The sequence below is a fragment of the Anolis carolinensis genome, chromosome 5, assembly GCF_035594765.1.
Source record: "Anolis carolinensis isolate JA03-04 chromosome 5, rAnoCar3.1.pri, whole genome shotgun sequence".
Taxonomy (NCBI): domain Eukaryota; kingdom Metazoa; phylum Chordata; class Lepidosauria; order Squamata; family Dactyloidae; genus Anolis; species Anolis carolinensis.
In genome coordinates, this window is record NC_085845.1 from 125,364,077 (window position 1) to 125,379,318 (window position 15,242).

General features: G+C 36.7%; 1 protein-coding gene across 9 annotated transcripts in view; it reads left to right on the forward strand.

Moving 5' to 3' along the window:
- tbc1d1 (TBC1 domain family member 1) overlaps positions 1–15,242 on the forward strand; it is a 131,017-nt gene that overhangs the window by 15,588 nt on the left and 100,187 nt on the right. For all 9 annotated transcript variants that reach the window (XM_008119004.3, XM_008119002.3, XM_016996746.2 and 6 more), the window contains exon 2: positions 3,309–3,781. In XM_008119004.3, the coding sequence (XP_008117211.2) occupies positions 3,365–3,781 (417 nt within the window). In that variant the 5' untranslated portion in view covers positions 3,309–3,364. The remainder of the gene's footprint in view (positions 1–3,308; positions 3,782–15,242) is intronic.

The following is a 15,242-nucleotide window of genomic DNA, read 5'->3' on the forward strand; positions in this document are numbered from 1 at the left end:
CATCCACAGTCCCCGAAGGCGCAGTCACAACAGTTTCAGTCTGAGAGAGGTAAATTTCCTGAGGTTATGATGTCCAGCCTCCTGACTCAAAATTGAAGTAATGCTACACAAGAGTCTTCATTGTTCATTGGTCTCCTGCTCCCTCCTCTACATTGTCTTATCACTTTGAAGATATGGTTGTCACCCTACAGTAGGATCCTTTGACTCTACACTGTTCTAATTTTATTAAATCTAAGATATTGCCAAGTAGTCCCGCTACTTCCCCTCAGCATCTCTGAAAGCAGTAAAAAAAAATTCCCCCTGTATTGAGGTGGTTTTTCAGAGCAGGGCACCCACAATTGTAGATTTTATTGCATGCATTCCTGTCTTCTTTGGTTAATTCAGTCTCTGCTTTAATGATCTTCCATTGGTGTGGTAATGTAATTAATCCTAGCTCTGGCTCCATTAATGGAGCTGTTTCTTGGAGGGTTTACCTTTGGAGAAGTTTCTGTTTTCATGTTTATGGATTTAAGTCTGAATTACTGCTGTGGATTTTGGTTCTCTTGACTTTATACTCTTTGTCATTTTTGAATTACTGCTATTTTGTAGTTTCTATTCTACTGACCCTTTTGGCATTGCCTGCTTTGCCTTTTTATCTGCTTTCTTTGATAAACATTTTATAATTACTGGACTCTTGTGTGGTGCTGGGTGAAAAGGTGTTTCATTTTCCCCTTGGGCCAAAGTTGCTAAGGATTGGGAAGGGAGGTTGCAGAAAAAATATTAACTAGATTATAATTTACCAAACATCCACTTTTCCCTATTGTAACTTCCCTCCACATCTTCCCCCAATCTTTCACAGAAATCCTAGCTAGAGGCTGCAGCTTTCAAATGACAGCTGCCAACTTTCCATCAAATTCTCTCCTCACTTTCACCACACAGCTGTTCTTACAACTGTAAGGTTTTATCACAGTTGATGGCTTCTGCACAACTTTGGGGGAGAAGAGAAAGTTGTAGGAAGATAGTACCCAGCACATGTCAGCTGAAATAAAACTGTTCAGTTCGTATAATCTTGGAGAAAAACATTTTCCAGATTTCCCCAAAGTGAGGAAGAAAAATAACAGTAGATTAATTTTTCCTGACATCTATTGGGATTGGGAAAAATCAAGAATTACAGTCTCTGTTCTAGTGAAATTATCATCTCTACTCTAGCAAAACATCTAGGAAAGTGAAGTCATAATAAAGTATGGAAGTGATCGGTATATTGGATATAAATGGTGGACACAGTGTGGCCTCCTGGTATTGTTGTGAAGAATGCTGAGAATTCAGCAACACCAACATCACAAGAATTACATCACAAGAGTTACCACTCTTGATTGACATGATGATGTAATTCAAGTCCTTAATCTCCTAGCTAGATTCATTGAATCTTAGGTAAGTGTTGACTGACAAAGTTCATATTAATTCAATAGGTCTGTTTTATTTGGAACCAGCAATTGAAATTAGGCCCAGGTTTCTGTCATCTACTGACAGCTCTGAATTCATATTGAACCACTACAATAGAACGATTGTTGTACTGTAACAATTGAATGTAATTTATTTTAAGCTAAGGATCATCTGACCTTTTAATATGAATTGGGCTTTTCCCACTAAGAGTGAATCATTTATATTAATGATAGCTACGTGTAATGAAACAAAAGTATTTTGAAACACTGGAACAGCAACCAGTAGGTGTGTAATGGAAATGTTGGTTTGCTAATATTGTAATGTTTTCTTTTTTATGTTTGTTTTTTTTCCTGGTCAGTTTTAAAGTTTCATTCAGTTTAATCTTTCATTAAATTGGTATTTTGGTGCAAAGATTATTCCTGAATAAAGAAATGTTGTGTTAGAAAGGTGTCATCTTCAAAGTGAAATTCTTTCTATGTGAGTGAGGAGATAAAATGTATTTTAATATTTTAATAAGTATATTTAAAATCATTAAAAATGTTCTTACCCAATTTAATTGAATAAAACTTTTAAGTCATTTATCAGTTAATTTAACAATTCAGTTGATTAAGCATTTGAGCCTTTAAAAAAAGATATACTAGTAGAAATGTAAATAATAATTTAATGTAAAAATTTGTAATAGGACCTTCATTTTTACCGAGATAAGGAGCACAGGACCCACATGAAATAAAAAATTATAAAAACATGTTATTGTTTTATGCTCGGTCTTCCAATATAACTCTGTGGGTACCGTCCAACAGAAGTTGGCCATAGAATTGCACTGAAGGACCTAGAGATTCCTAGAAAGAATATATGAATCAAATCTGTAAAAAGGTAATAATAATAATAATATCAATAACAATAAGACTTTATTTTAAGACTGCCCTCTCTGCTTTAAAGGACTCAAGGCAGTTTACAACACAAAAGAGGGCAAACATTCAATGCCCTAAAGAAGAACTAACATCAAAAATATAGATTAATATGCAATAATAGCAATAAACTTATAACAAAGGCATTAAGCATTAAAATGAAAACAGAATAAAAATAATCCAGTAAAAAAGAATAGCACTAATAGCATGAGTTAACATTAAGACATACACCCTAAAAACAGTTAAAATACCTTAAAAATGGCTATCACAGGTGTTCACTTAAAATGTATCATAGCAGCCATGAAGTAGAAGTACATTAACCAGCATTCTGGTCGCATTCATTTAAAGTGTCCTAGTCCTCCTTCTCTCCATATGCTAAAGTGCATAAGTGCATTTTCAAGACTTTTTTTTTAAAGGACAGGAGGGTTGGGGCCATTTTTTATTTCTTTAGGGAGGGAGTTCCGGAGACAGAGAGTGATCACGGCGAAGGCTCCGTCTCTCGTTCCCACCAGCCGCACTTGAGACAGGGATGGGACCGAGAGCTGAGCCTATATGGGGAGACATGATCAAATAGCCTGGAGCCAAACCATTGAGACATCAAATGTGGAGGGCCAACTGTACTTATTTTCTCTTCATTAAATTTGAATAATCTCTGCTTTCTTGGTATTTGTGGATATTTCCATGGGTGGCTTGACAACACCAGTCCCAGTTCAGTCTTCATATCTTTGGTCTACATAAAGTGTGATGTGCTCTTTTGCTATAGACTTAAATAATTCTATTGTGAGGCATGGAAGTACTTAAATGCTGATACTTTTATTTGTGTAGTACTCATAGAAAGTTAAAATACTTCATTGATTCAGACATTTATAAAATAAGGATTTGTGCCAGTTTGGACTTCTACAGTTGTTAACATGATTCTTAAAGAAAAGAGGAAGACCAAGTGATTGTGTTAACTGTGTGACATATGTTCTGTTTCAGAATTCAAAGTATCCACAACTAAACTGATTGACTTACACGTCCTTGATGACTCAAATATGGAACCTATATCTTTCAAAGTTAAAAATCCTGAAGCAGCCAGTGATGGCTCTGTTGACTTCAGTCTTCAGCTCGTAGGCTCTCTGCCAGTGCATTCACTAACAACCATGCCGGTGCTCCCTTGGATTGTAGCAGAAATTCGGCGGATGAGTTCACATTCCTTGAAAGAAGAGGAAAGCACCAGCCAAATCCGGCTTTATGTCTCACCAACCAGGCTGCGATGTGAAGCAGACACAGGAAAAAGCCAGCAGTGGGATCCTCTGATTTGTTCCAGCATCTTCGAGTGTAGACCGCAACATGTCCACAAACTGATTCACAACAGTCATGATCCAAGTTACTTTGCTTGCTTAATAAAAGATGGAGCAATAAACCAGCAAAGTATTTGTTACGTTTTCAAAGCTGATGATCAGACAAAAGTAAGTGGAATATTTTTGTTTGCATGTAACCCAAGAAAGATCAATACTGTTTTAGAAGATACGTTGCCAATTGTGAAAGCACCTAAATAAATTACATTATGGAGCAGGGGTAAGTAATGTGTGCAGCATTTCAAATGTTTTAGTGCAATTCCCGCCAGCCCTAGATAATATAACCAATTGTGAGGAAAGCTGAGAGTTGCAGTTCACAAACTTCTGAACCACCCATTGCCTGCCTGTTATAAGGAAATGTTGATTCTGTAGTGTTTGGATACAATGCTTGTCTCTGCCTGGATAAATACTAAATTTAAATCCCAATTCTTTAATTCAGTGGTCTCTTAACCTCATCCTGATTTCTATATGATATCTAAGGCACTGCTTTCTAAACTATGGGACTCGACTCCAAATGGGGTCCTTTTAGTTCAGTGTTGGAAAAATTCGGAAACAGGAAAAGGTTTATGAACATTACTCATTTACACAAATCTGTTAGCAACAACTTGCAGTGTTTGCAGTGGACTCTGCAAAAATGCTTCATTGGTGATCCATAAAAAGAAAAATCAGCCTCTTTAGCAAGCCTTACAAATGCTGATTTATTATCGCACAATGTTTGATTTTTATACCTATTTTACATAACTATATACAGGCAGTCCTCAAGTTACAAACATCTAATTTCCAAATGACTCATAGTTACAAACAGAGGTGAAACTACAGGAAGTGAGAGTAATCTACTCCTTGGAGGGAAATTCATGCCTGAAAGAGTTAACATGGGAAAAAGGTGTTTCCACTGAAGCTTTATCCCCAATCCTTGTTTACACAAGAAGCCACATTTTTCAAAATCCAAATATCACAGGGACAGATAGTGAGGTGAAATCTTCTGATTGGGGCACAGATAGGAAAACATAACACCACAGGGATGTTAAACCATGCCTATGCTATCCAAAGCTTAAAAATATTTGTTTTTGGCTGGAGTTACACTTATAAAATGTACCTGTTCTGAAGTACATACAAATTCAACTCAAGAACAAATCTGCAGAACCTATCTTTCGTAACTTGGGGACTGCCTTTAATGGGATCACATAAAAATTTATCATACAGAAAGAGGTCACAATTGGAAAAGGTTTAAGAAGCCCTGATCTAAAGGACAAATGTTGTATGTAAAAGTAATTGTGCTATTCACACATGGGGACTAGAGTTTATTTTCGCTGTTATATGGTACTTTTGAAACTGACAGGCATTGTTTTTCACAAGAAACATAGTGCAGTCCAACCAGAATGCAGTATTTCATGTGATAATTCTGTTCCTATGAACTATTCTAAGCAAAAACAGATAACCAGAAACTAAATTGATGGCCTTTTTTGTACATTGTGGCTCAGATCTAGGGTCAAGTTGAAATAATGATGTTATTTTGTAGTACTGACTTGACTTACTGCTTCTTTCTATTGCCAAAACAAACTGCTATATTTTGGTGGCTAGTGTAAGGGAGCACGTGAAGTACTGAACAACTAGTTCTGTATGTCTGAGGTTGCTTTTGGCTTGTTTCTTTAAATAGTTGCCCTTCATGCCTTTTAGACATGAAGAGAATATCAAATACAGTTTTGATGGGGGAGGTGGTCTGCTGTTCAAAGAAAAAGAAAGACAAAACCCTCAGTGGGCAAGTGCCGTGATGTGACACACTGAAGACAACTTATTTTTGGACACTGGTCATTATGTTGGACATAAAGCTTACAAGCTTAGCAACTATCCACAGTTGACAAATTCAGAATAAAAGGGTATTATTTTAAAAATACACAATCTGAAATCATCCATAAAGAAGGGTTGTTTATAACACTATGATTTCATTGGTTCATGTACAATACTTAATTCACATGGAATAGTTAAAGGATGATGGCTTAGTTGTTGAGGTTATAATCTGCTCTTTTTCACATACTCCTGTCTTCATGTTTTAAATGAAGTATAGTTAAATCTGTGCTGTTCTAATTTGTCACAGTGCAGTTTGCACAAATATTAGTTTGTCATCCTCACCAAAACCAGAAATATACTTCACGCCATAGTTTTCATTTCTGGTTTGGTGACATTCTATAGCTTTAACAATAATTTACCCAGTTAGGACTCAATGGTATCCCCTTTGGATGTGAGGGAGAGAATGTGAGTGTGTGTGCAAAAACCTTAGTTTGTCATCTGCAACCTATAAAATCTTCTACCTAAATTTGATGATGAACGTACATTGCAAAATATGTTAACAAATGTTCTCTCATTGGGGTCTTTTATCTTTTTTTAAACAGAGACCGGTCGAACAATTTCAGCATGAGGTCTTGCCTCAGGAATAAACATTTTTAATCCTTTCATCTTTCGATCACTATTGAAATGGTCTTCTTTGATATTTAGTTTCAAAAACATAAAAAGGAAGTATCTTTAAAGACAAGATGGCTAGTGTGGCCAGATTCCCAGTAGATACATGGGAATACCTATTTGGTGATCAACGGCCCCTTCTTGAAGCTGTATTTTCATTTATATAAAGATTTCTGTTGGGTACACAGCCTAACCTAAATAGTGATTCTATTATAAAAGCACTCCTACCTCATGTCCTAAAATCCAAAAAGTAAACCTTGATTTTTCCATTTTATATAAGGAACACCATTTTACTGTGTTATACATAATGAGGCTTGAACATCCACAGATTTTAGTATTCACAGAGGGTTCTGGAACCGAATTCTAGCAGATATCAAGAGCCCAGTATCTAATGATATCTTTTGGGTGTGGGAACAAAGTGTAAACATTAAATTCATGTATGTTTGCATACACGTTATACACATAGCCCAAAGTTAATTTCATATAGAATCTTTTAAAGAGTTAAAACGACATTATACTAGATTTCCTTTGACCAGAAGCTGGCAACTCAAGAGTGCCTCTGGTGTCACTGTGAGGTCCTCCATTGTGCATGTGGTAGGGCTCAGACTGCATTGCAGTAAGTAGTCTGTGGTTTGCTGTTCTTCACACTTGCATGTTGTAGACTCCACTTTGTAGTCCCATTTCTTAAGATTGGCTCTGCATCTCGTGATGCCAAAGCACAGGCTGTTTGGCACCTTCCATGTCTCCCACTCTTCTGTGTGCCTAGGAGGGAGTTTCTTATCCGGTCTCAGCAACTGATTGAGGTTCAGGGTTTCAGCCTGCCACTTTTGTACTCTCACTTCCTGAGGTGTTCCTGCGAGTATCTCTATAGATCCTAGGAAGCTGTTTCTTGATTTAAGTCATTGGCATGCTGGCTGATATCTGAACAGAGGATGGGCCGGAGATGTCAATGCCTTGGTTCTTTCATTGTTGGCTGCTACTTGAATTTGGGCATGAAACAAAGTTAGTGTACATGGAAGCAATAACAAAAAAGCATGGAACACTTTTAAATTTTATTTTTAAATAGTTTTTATTAACGTTTTACATAGTGACATAATAAAATCCTAAGGTAGGGCTAGTGTTAGGAAGGTTAAAGGAAAGAGTATAATAGTGAAAAAAGGGAGAAAAAGAAAAAAAGATGTAGGGGAACGGGTCGGTAGGGGGGTAACGAAATCTGAAACATCAGTTTTAAATTTTATATTATTTCACATTTCAGCATTTTAGAGAAAGAATGCTCAACCTGTATGCACAGTATTCAAATAAGTCTAACCTTCTGCCAAGTTTTTAGTATCATTTTCTGGATGATTGTTGTTGCCATCGTAAGACTCTATACACTATTTGTATTTGGTGTTGGAATCAATAATTAGTATATCCTCAACATTTAATGTCCAGAATTTCAAGAAAAGGTTTGACTTAAAAAAACACAAGCTTTTTGCATCCCATCTCAAATTGAAAATATAAAGATGATAATTGTGTCTGCAATGAGTATGGCAAGGATGCAAAAGTTACCTGAGTGACAATCACAGAGTTAGGCCAGAGTTCTGCCTTAGTCAGCCAGATGTCAAGTCTGAATTTAGACTTTAAAGATATTCTTAGGAGGAATTAGTTTTGTGAAAAATCCATCCTTTAAAGGCTTTTTTTTTGTTTTATTCAATATGGATTAATGGATTAAATTAAACCTCCGGTGGCTCAGAGTGTTAAAGTGCTGAGCTGCTGAACTTGCAGATCGAAAGGTCCCAGGTTCAAGTCCGGGGAGCGGAGTGAGCACCTGCTGTTAAGCTCCAGCTTCTGCCAACCTAGCAGTTCAAAAACATGCAAATGTGAGTGGATCCGGCGGGAAGGTAACGGCATTCCATGCAGTCATGCCGGCCACATGACGTTGGAGGTGTCTACGGACAACGCTGGTTCTTCGGCTTAGAAATGGAGATGAGCACTAACCCCCAGAGTCGGACACGACTGGACTTAACGTCAGGGGAAACCTTTACTTTTACCTTATATCTTCTATTTCTGCCTAAAAATAGCAGAGTGGCTATAAGTAACAAAATTCAAATAATGGTTGGACTGGATGTCCCCTGTGGTCCCCTGTGGTTCTATGAAAAGCAAATACAAGTAAAACATAAAAAGGTATTAAAATACAATTTTAAACACCAATATACCAATAACAAGAATCAAAAGTATCCAGCCAGTCAGAACTTATTTCAAAAACAACACTACATATGTTTTTTGAATAGAAAAGCAGATAGAAGCATGAGAAACAGGATATAGTAGGCCTCTCTTGTGTTTACTAAACGTGCCTCTAAGGATAGCACACATAGGGATACAGTGCTGAAAGACACTTAGAAGTGGCTGACATTTTGATCAGTATCATGCAGCCAGTAAGGCCTAGAAGTATTCATCTACAACATTATTCATCTATAAAAGGAATAGCAAAGATACAGCGAACTCCCAAGCATTTGTTGCAAAGTGTAGCTTGGTTACAGAGGTTTATTACATAATTTATATTTGATATTCACAACCAAGTTTGAAGATAGCCAAGACAGTTAATTGGAGCTTTAAATATTATTTATAGTATTTGTTTTACAAATGTTAACATAAGCTGCAAAACCGTGAGTTATACTTTGTGAAATATACCCCTCAGGAATCACTTGAGATTTGTACAAGCGTAGTAGTGTCCATCAAAATTATTGATATCTCTCTTCTAATTAATGTTTCAGAAGCCTTATTTTCTATCTAACGACCTCATCAGATGAGCTGATTTGCCTGTTGTATGTCGCGTGCTTTTCACTTTCGACATGGAGCCCATTGATTCACAGGGACTTCTGGCCAGACTCTGTGCCAAAAGGGGAGAGCAAGTGGCATATGCCACTGGCATGGAGGCTTCCTATGTCATGGAGGCTTCCTTTGTCAGAAAGTTTTGGACATAGCTTCACTGTCTATGTCTCTTTACAACAAAAGAATACCAAACATGCCATTGAATTGCTAACAAAAAAGTACAAAAAGGCCTGGAAAAATAATTTTTGGTCATGTTTGAGAATGGTAGCACTATCACAGAATTGTGGTCAAATTTTATTTACCTTTTTAAATGCACTTACCATTTGTATTTAGAGTTCTATAGCACTTACATTTGCCTCACTTCTAAAGCTTGAGACCCACAACAAAGTGTTATACATTCCCTCTTTGATAAATCCTGAATTTATCACTTCATTTTATTCATATGATTTTAACAATTATTCTACTCAGGGATTTCTTCCTCTGTACTTCGACTGATTTTTCCTTCTTTTATTTTTCTCTGTCATTGATGCCATATTCTTTGAAAGCTTCTTTAATTGCCTTTTCGGTTTCCACCATGTGAATAAATAGGAGTTCACTTTTTAAATAGTAAGAATTACTGGTACAGTAGAGTCTCACTAATCCAAGCCTCTGGATAATCCAAGACATTTTTGTAGTCAATGTTTTCAATATATTGTGATATTTTGGTGCTAAATTTGTAAATACAGTAATTACAACATAACATTACTGCATATTGAACTACTTTTTCTGTCTAATTTATTGTATAACATGAAGTTTTGGTGCTTAATTTGTAAAATCATAACCTAATTTGATGTTTAATAGGCTTTTCCTTAATCCCTCCTTGTTATCCAAGATATTCGCTTATCCAAGCTTCTGCCGGCCCGTTTAGCTTGGATAAGTGAGACTCTACTGTATATGTTACTGGAGGGGGAGATGGTCTGGATTTTAGAGATGCTTAGGTGGAACATAGCCAAAAAAAAGGTTGGGAGCCACTACTCAAGAGGGTTTAGTATTGGGGAACAATTATACAATTGCTTTACCATGTGATTGCTTCTGTAACCTTTTAAAAGGAAAAAATATGTGCAGAGCTGTCTTTTCCTGCGTCAGCAGCTGACCACTGTGGAGGGAGGGAAAGCCCTTCTTTTGTTCTTTTAAGATAGGAATTTGGCTTTCTCTTATCCATGACCATGGCAACTGCAATAGTACTTGCTTGGCTTTATTTAACAGAAGCATTTATCGTGTTTCCATTAAATAAATAGGGATGTCATTGTCACACTAATTATGTTTGCATTGCTATGTCTCTGAGCCTATTGAAAATGGTAAGTACTTTGTGTGAACTTTAAACCTTTGACCACTAGCATTTCCTGTTGGCCTAAAACATCAAGAATTTGAAAGATTTAGTGGTAAATAAGTGGCCTCTGTTGTTGGGGGCTTGTGGTGCCTAAGGAAAGTAGAAACAAGCATTTCTTAACATTTCTATTCAGTTTGATTATTCTTGTTCTATCACGTTCAGTGTGTGAGAGGAGAGATTGGGAAATACCACCATAGTACAAGCATAGGCATTTACCACAGTACCTTTAAGTAAAATCTACATACACACACACAATTTTTCACATATGCATATACACATTGTGGGGGGTGGGTGGGCGGCCTGAATGCTTTCAGTGTACTGGCGTAAATTTTGTTTATCTAATCCCTTTAGAAAAACCATCTTTTAAAAAATCTACAGCATCTGCACTATAACACTATAAGCATGGCATAGCTAGTAGGCATGTGCAAAACATCAGAAAGTGTTGTAAATCAGATGAGATTCGTATGATTTGTGCTTACAACGTGATATCCGATGTGCTTGCACAGTCCACGCCCAAAATTAAGAATTTGAAACTTTTTTGTTTTAGTTTTGTAAATCTCAGAAGGCTCCCAAAGTCAGTTTCATATTCAGTGCAAGGAAGGAAAGCTCAAAAAACAAAGCCAAAAAGGCCGACTTAGCACGTGCCTTACCTTTTACATAAAGTTTTCAATCTTTCATCAAAAGGCCAGATGGACCATGTCAGAGCTTTGACCGTATCAGGGTTTTGAAAGTATAGCAAAAAACTTCCCCAGCATTATCCTATGAATTGGTCTCATTCAACAATGATTCAGTGCATCTAATCTAGTTGGTACCATGTAACAGGGAACCAGCCAGTGTGTATAGTAAATGTTGCTCTTGTTGCTAAGAAAATTAGGGAAAAAAATTAAAATGAACTTTGGTGTTTGACCTATTAAACATTTTTGTTCCTTTGTTTAGAGCAGTGCTTTATTAACTGTAACTTTTTGTCTTCCTATTTTTAATTTTTGTATGCTTTAAAATAATTTTATATTGTGTTGTCAAGGGCTTTCATGGCTGGAACCGCTGGGATGCTGTGAGTTTTCTGAGCAGTATGGCCATGTTCTAGAAGCATTCTCTCCTGACATTTCGCCCACATCTGTGGCAGGCATCTCCTGAGGTTGTGAGATCTGTTGCAGAGCCGTCCCTAGGTGATTTTGAAGAGTAGGCAAACAGAATTTTTGCCCCCCCCCATTTTTGCGCCCCCAACCAATAGCTCTTTAAAAAAAAAAACGTTGCTACATTCACACAAATTAAAAAAATCCCACTTGCCTCCTTCCTATAGACTTCAGTGGAGGAGGAGGCGGAGGCAGCAGTGGGTGAGGCCACAGTAGCCTCCTGGAGAGCACGCACACCGCTGGCGCTTCCTTCCGGCACGCTGGCATGGGCCCACCCTTCCCTTGTTCATTTCCATTGTTTTCTCCTTTCTGTTGAAATTGTCCACATGCTTGTGGATTTCAATGGCTTTTCTGTGCAGTCTGATATGGTGGTTGTGAGAGTGGTCCAGAATTTCTGTGTTCTCAAATAATATGCTGTGTCCAGGTTGGTTCATCAAGTGCTCTGCTATGGCTGACTTCTCTGGTTGGATTAGTATGCAGTGCCTTTCATGTTCCTTGATTCGTGTTTGGGCAATGCTGCGTTTGGTGGTCCATATTAGATTTGTCCACAGCTGCATGGTATACGGTAGACTCCTGCAGAGGTGAGAGGATCCCTCTTGTCCTTTGCTGAACGTGGCATTTGTTGGATTTTCCTAGTGGATCTATAGATAGTTTGTAGGTTGTATTTCTTCATCAGCTTCCCTATGCAATCAGTGGTTCCTTTGATGTATGGTAAGAACACTTACCATACATCACTTACCATATCATGGGTGGACCTATGTCTTTATTCTTGTGGCTTGTTCTTGGTCTTGCAGCTCTTCTGATATCTGTGGTGGAGTTTCCATTGGCCTGTAGAGCCCTGTTAATTTTATATTGCTTAAAAGTTTCAATGTGATTATTTTAATTGTGTGTATACCTTTTGTTGCTAGGTTTTAGCTGATGTAATCTGGTAGCCACTTTGGGTCCTATTCCAAGGAAAAAGTGGCATATAGATATAAATGAAATAATCTTTTTTTAAAATAAATGAAATGCACAATTCAAAACTAATATAATATTTTTCTGGTTGCCTCGAGCACTTGTAGCTGTCATAACAAACTGCCTTGAGTCCCAGCTTTGGAAAGGGCATGGGGTATAAATAAAGTAATATAATACAATGCAGGGCCCCACCAATGGAATCAAATAATAAACTACCCCCTCCCGCTTCCCCATAGATTAGGGGTCTTAGACTTGAGCATTCAATGCTATTTTGAATGTACATACAATAAAACCATCTTCAAAAACATAAGAAAAGCTTTACAAAAGACTTCACATGTTGGGTTTTCTGGAATGATTTGGACCAAATGTGACCTTTCGAGGGAAACAGAGTAGTCCCAGTCACAAATTTCCACTGCTATAAAATGCACATAATGGAAAACTCTTGCAGGAGAGAACAGGATTCAGGAGTAACCCTTTCTCCAATTTGCTGACTCTTCCTTACAGATTTTAACTTTTTCAGCAGCTGGGCTGTAAAGTCAAAGGAATCCTAGATGCCAGGAGAAATGGCTCTGCGGAGGCAGCAAACATGTGGAAGAATTATCTAAAAAAGGAAGGGATTAGACAATCTTCCTTTTTATCCACTGACTCTCCCATGTAAACATCACCACAATCTTCTCATTGCCATTTATCACTTTAAATGTGGAGTTACATTAAGAATGTGTATTCCTATTTTGCAGGTTCTTATAATAACCACACTGTGGAGCTGTGGCTTATGAGTGAGTTCAACAGTCTGTTTAATATGTAGGAGTGAGAGATTACACTATCAGTCAACATTAATGTCCTGTGGGAATAAAATTTAAGATTTTCTTGGTTTAGCAGAGAAAAGTTGAAAATCAATTTGTCAGAAATATCTAAATTGCTGTATCTCACCAAGAAATTTCTAATAAAACATGATATAAGGTCCATCACTGGTGTAGTTGATGGCAAAAAGAGGGCACGGCAAAATTGGAGAGTGACAACAGACAATATGAAATCATATGGTAACATCTGCCCTTATATGGGAAGAATTTTCTTGCCAAATTATCCATACTGCTGTATTGTGTGGGATGTAAAACAAAGTGAATTGTTTCAGAAGTTGCCTTCTCAACATACATTTTGGTTTTAAGGTTTCATGAGGACCTCTAAATGCACTCAAATTGCTGGGTTATGGAAATCTGATCCCTCTTCAAATGTGACACCTGGTTCATAAAGATCTACGACTCTTGATAGTAGGGAAATTCTATCAGTTAAAAGCCACAAGGGGGTCAAGAGTTTCTCATGGCCTAGTTCACTCAAAACTTTACGGATATAGACTAGTTCTCTTGGATTTTTTTCTGCTATAGAATCTTGAGAACCAAAGCAGATCGGTTTTCAGTTAGATGCAAACTTGCTAGGGAAATCATTGTTTCTATAAGAGGTAAATATGCGTTTATTATCATTATTAGTGGTCAAGAACAAGATTATTACAATAAAGAAGAATGATAATACATTGCTGAAGGGATTAGTCTTGTATTATGTTACAATGGTGTACATTGTAAACACTAAACGAATAAAAATAAGTTAGATTGTAGTCCATACTGTGAGAATGGACAAAAATATCAAATTTTGTTTCAGATTATAATTTTTCCAATCTTAAATTCATTCTATCCCATATTCACATCAATTTGCAATTTTAAGAAGATCTACATGAAAACACACAGAGAGAGCTATGTCTACAATTTGCCCAACATAATATTTCCCTTAACATAATTTCCCTTAACAATTTCCCTTAACATAAATATCATTTTGTGTTTTTCATTTTTGAAAAAATATTGATATCTGCATCATGAAATTCTCAATGACATTTAATATGCTGAAATATTAAAGGAGAACTGCTTTCTATTTGAGACATTTTTAAATAAAATATGGATTTGCGTCATAATAGAAATATTACATCTTTACTCACTCAATTTGCAGAAGATTTTCCATCAACACAACTATCTGTTGCATTCTCGATTATAGTGTTGGGATCCTCGTTTCTTCATATATTCTGAGATTTTATGCTTTTATATCATATTTTCTTCTTTTTAATGCAAAGGAATAACAATGGATTTAACTTTATTCAAATGAATTAAAATAAACTCTTTTACAGTATAACATACAGGATATTTCCAGACCGCAGGCAATTATGAATGCACAGTATTAAATGCACCATCTCCACAGGAGCATTTGTAGTTACAGAAAAAAGAGCATTCTGCAATACAGAAATACCAGGAAATGCTTAGTTACATGAGATGAAATGTTGGTTTTGAATGTCTGTTATTCATTTTTAGCCCTCTTTCCCCAAAGTAACAAATAAAATGTCTGTTTTAACAATATGACTACTGTTATTTCCAATTCAAAATGCCCAAATCCTTGATTTTTAATTCCCCCAAATTAAAAAAATCAGAATAAACTTTAAATTTAAATCGTTTCTACCATTCCATTCTAGGAAGACCTAATGTTAAAGCTATCAGTTTTGTACACAAATAACATAGTATTGCTGATGGAGTTTTACTGTACCTCTTTGGTGTGGGTGGAGTTATAGACATGTGATTGTACTAAGCATATTCAGACTCAGGACTCCATTTTGTATTCTGTCTGCTTTGCACCTCAGTGAAGGTGGATGTATGTTGCTGTTTGGACTTCAGTAGAGAAATATGACTTACGGACTTCAGTGAGTACAACTATGCCTAAGGACTATGGACAGTTGGATATCCTGTGTACTTAGTTCAAAGACATGGTTCTTCAATATAACAGTTGAATTACTTGTGTGCCATTACATGAATGC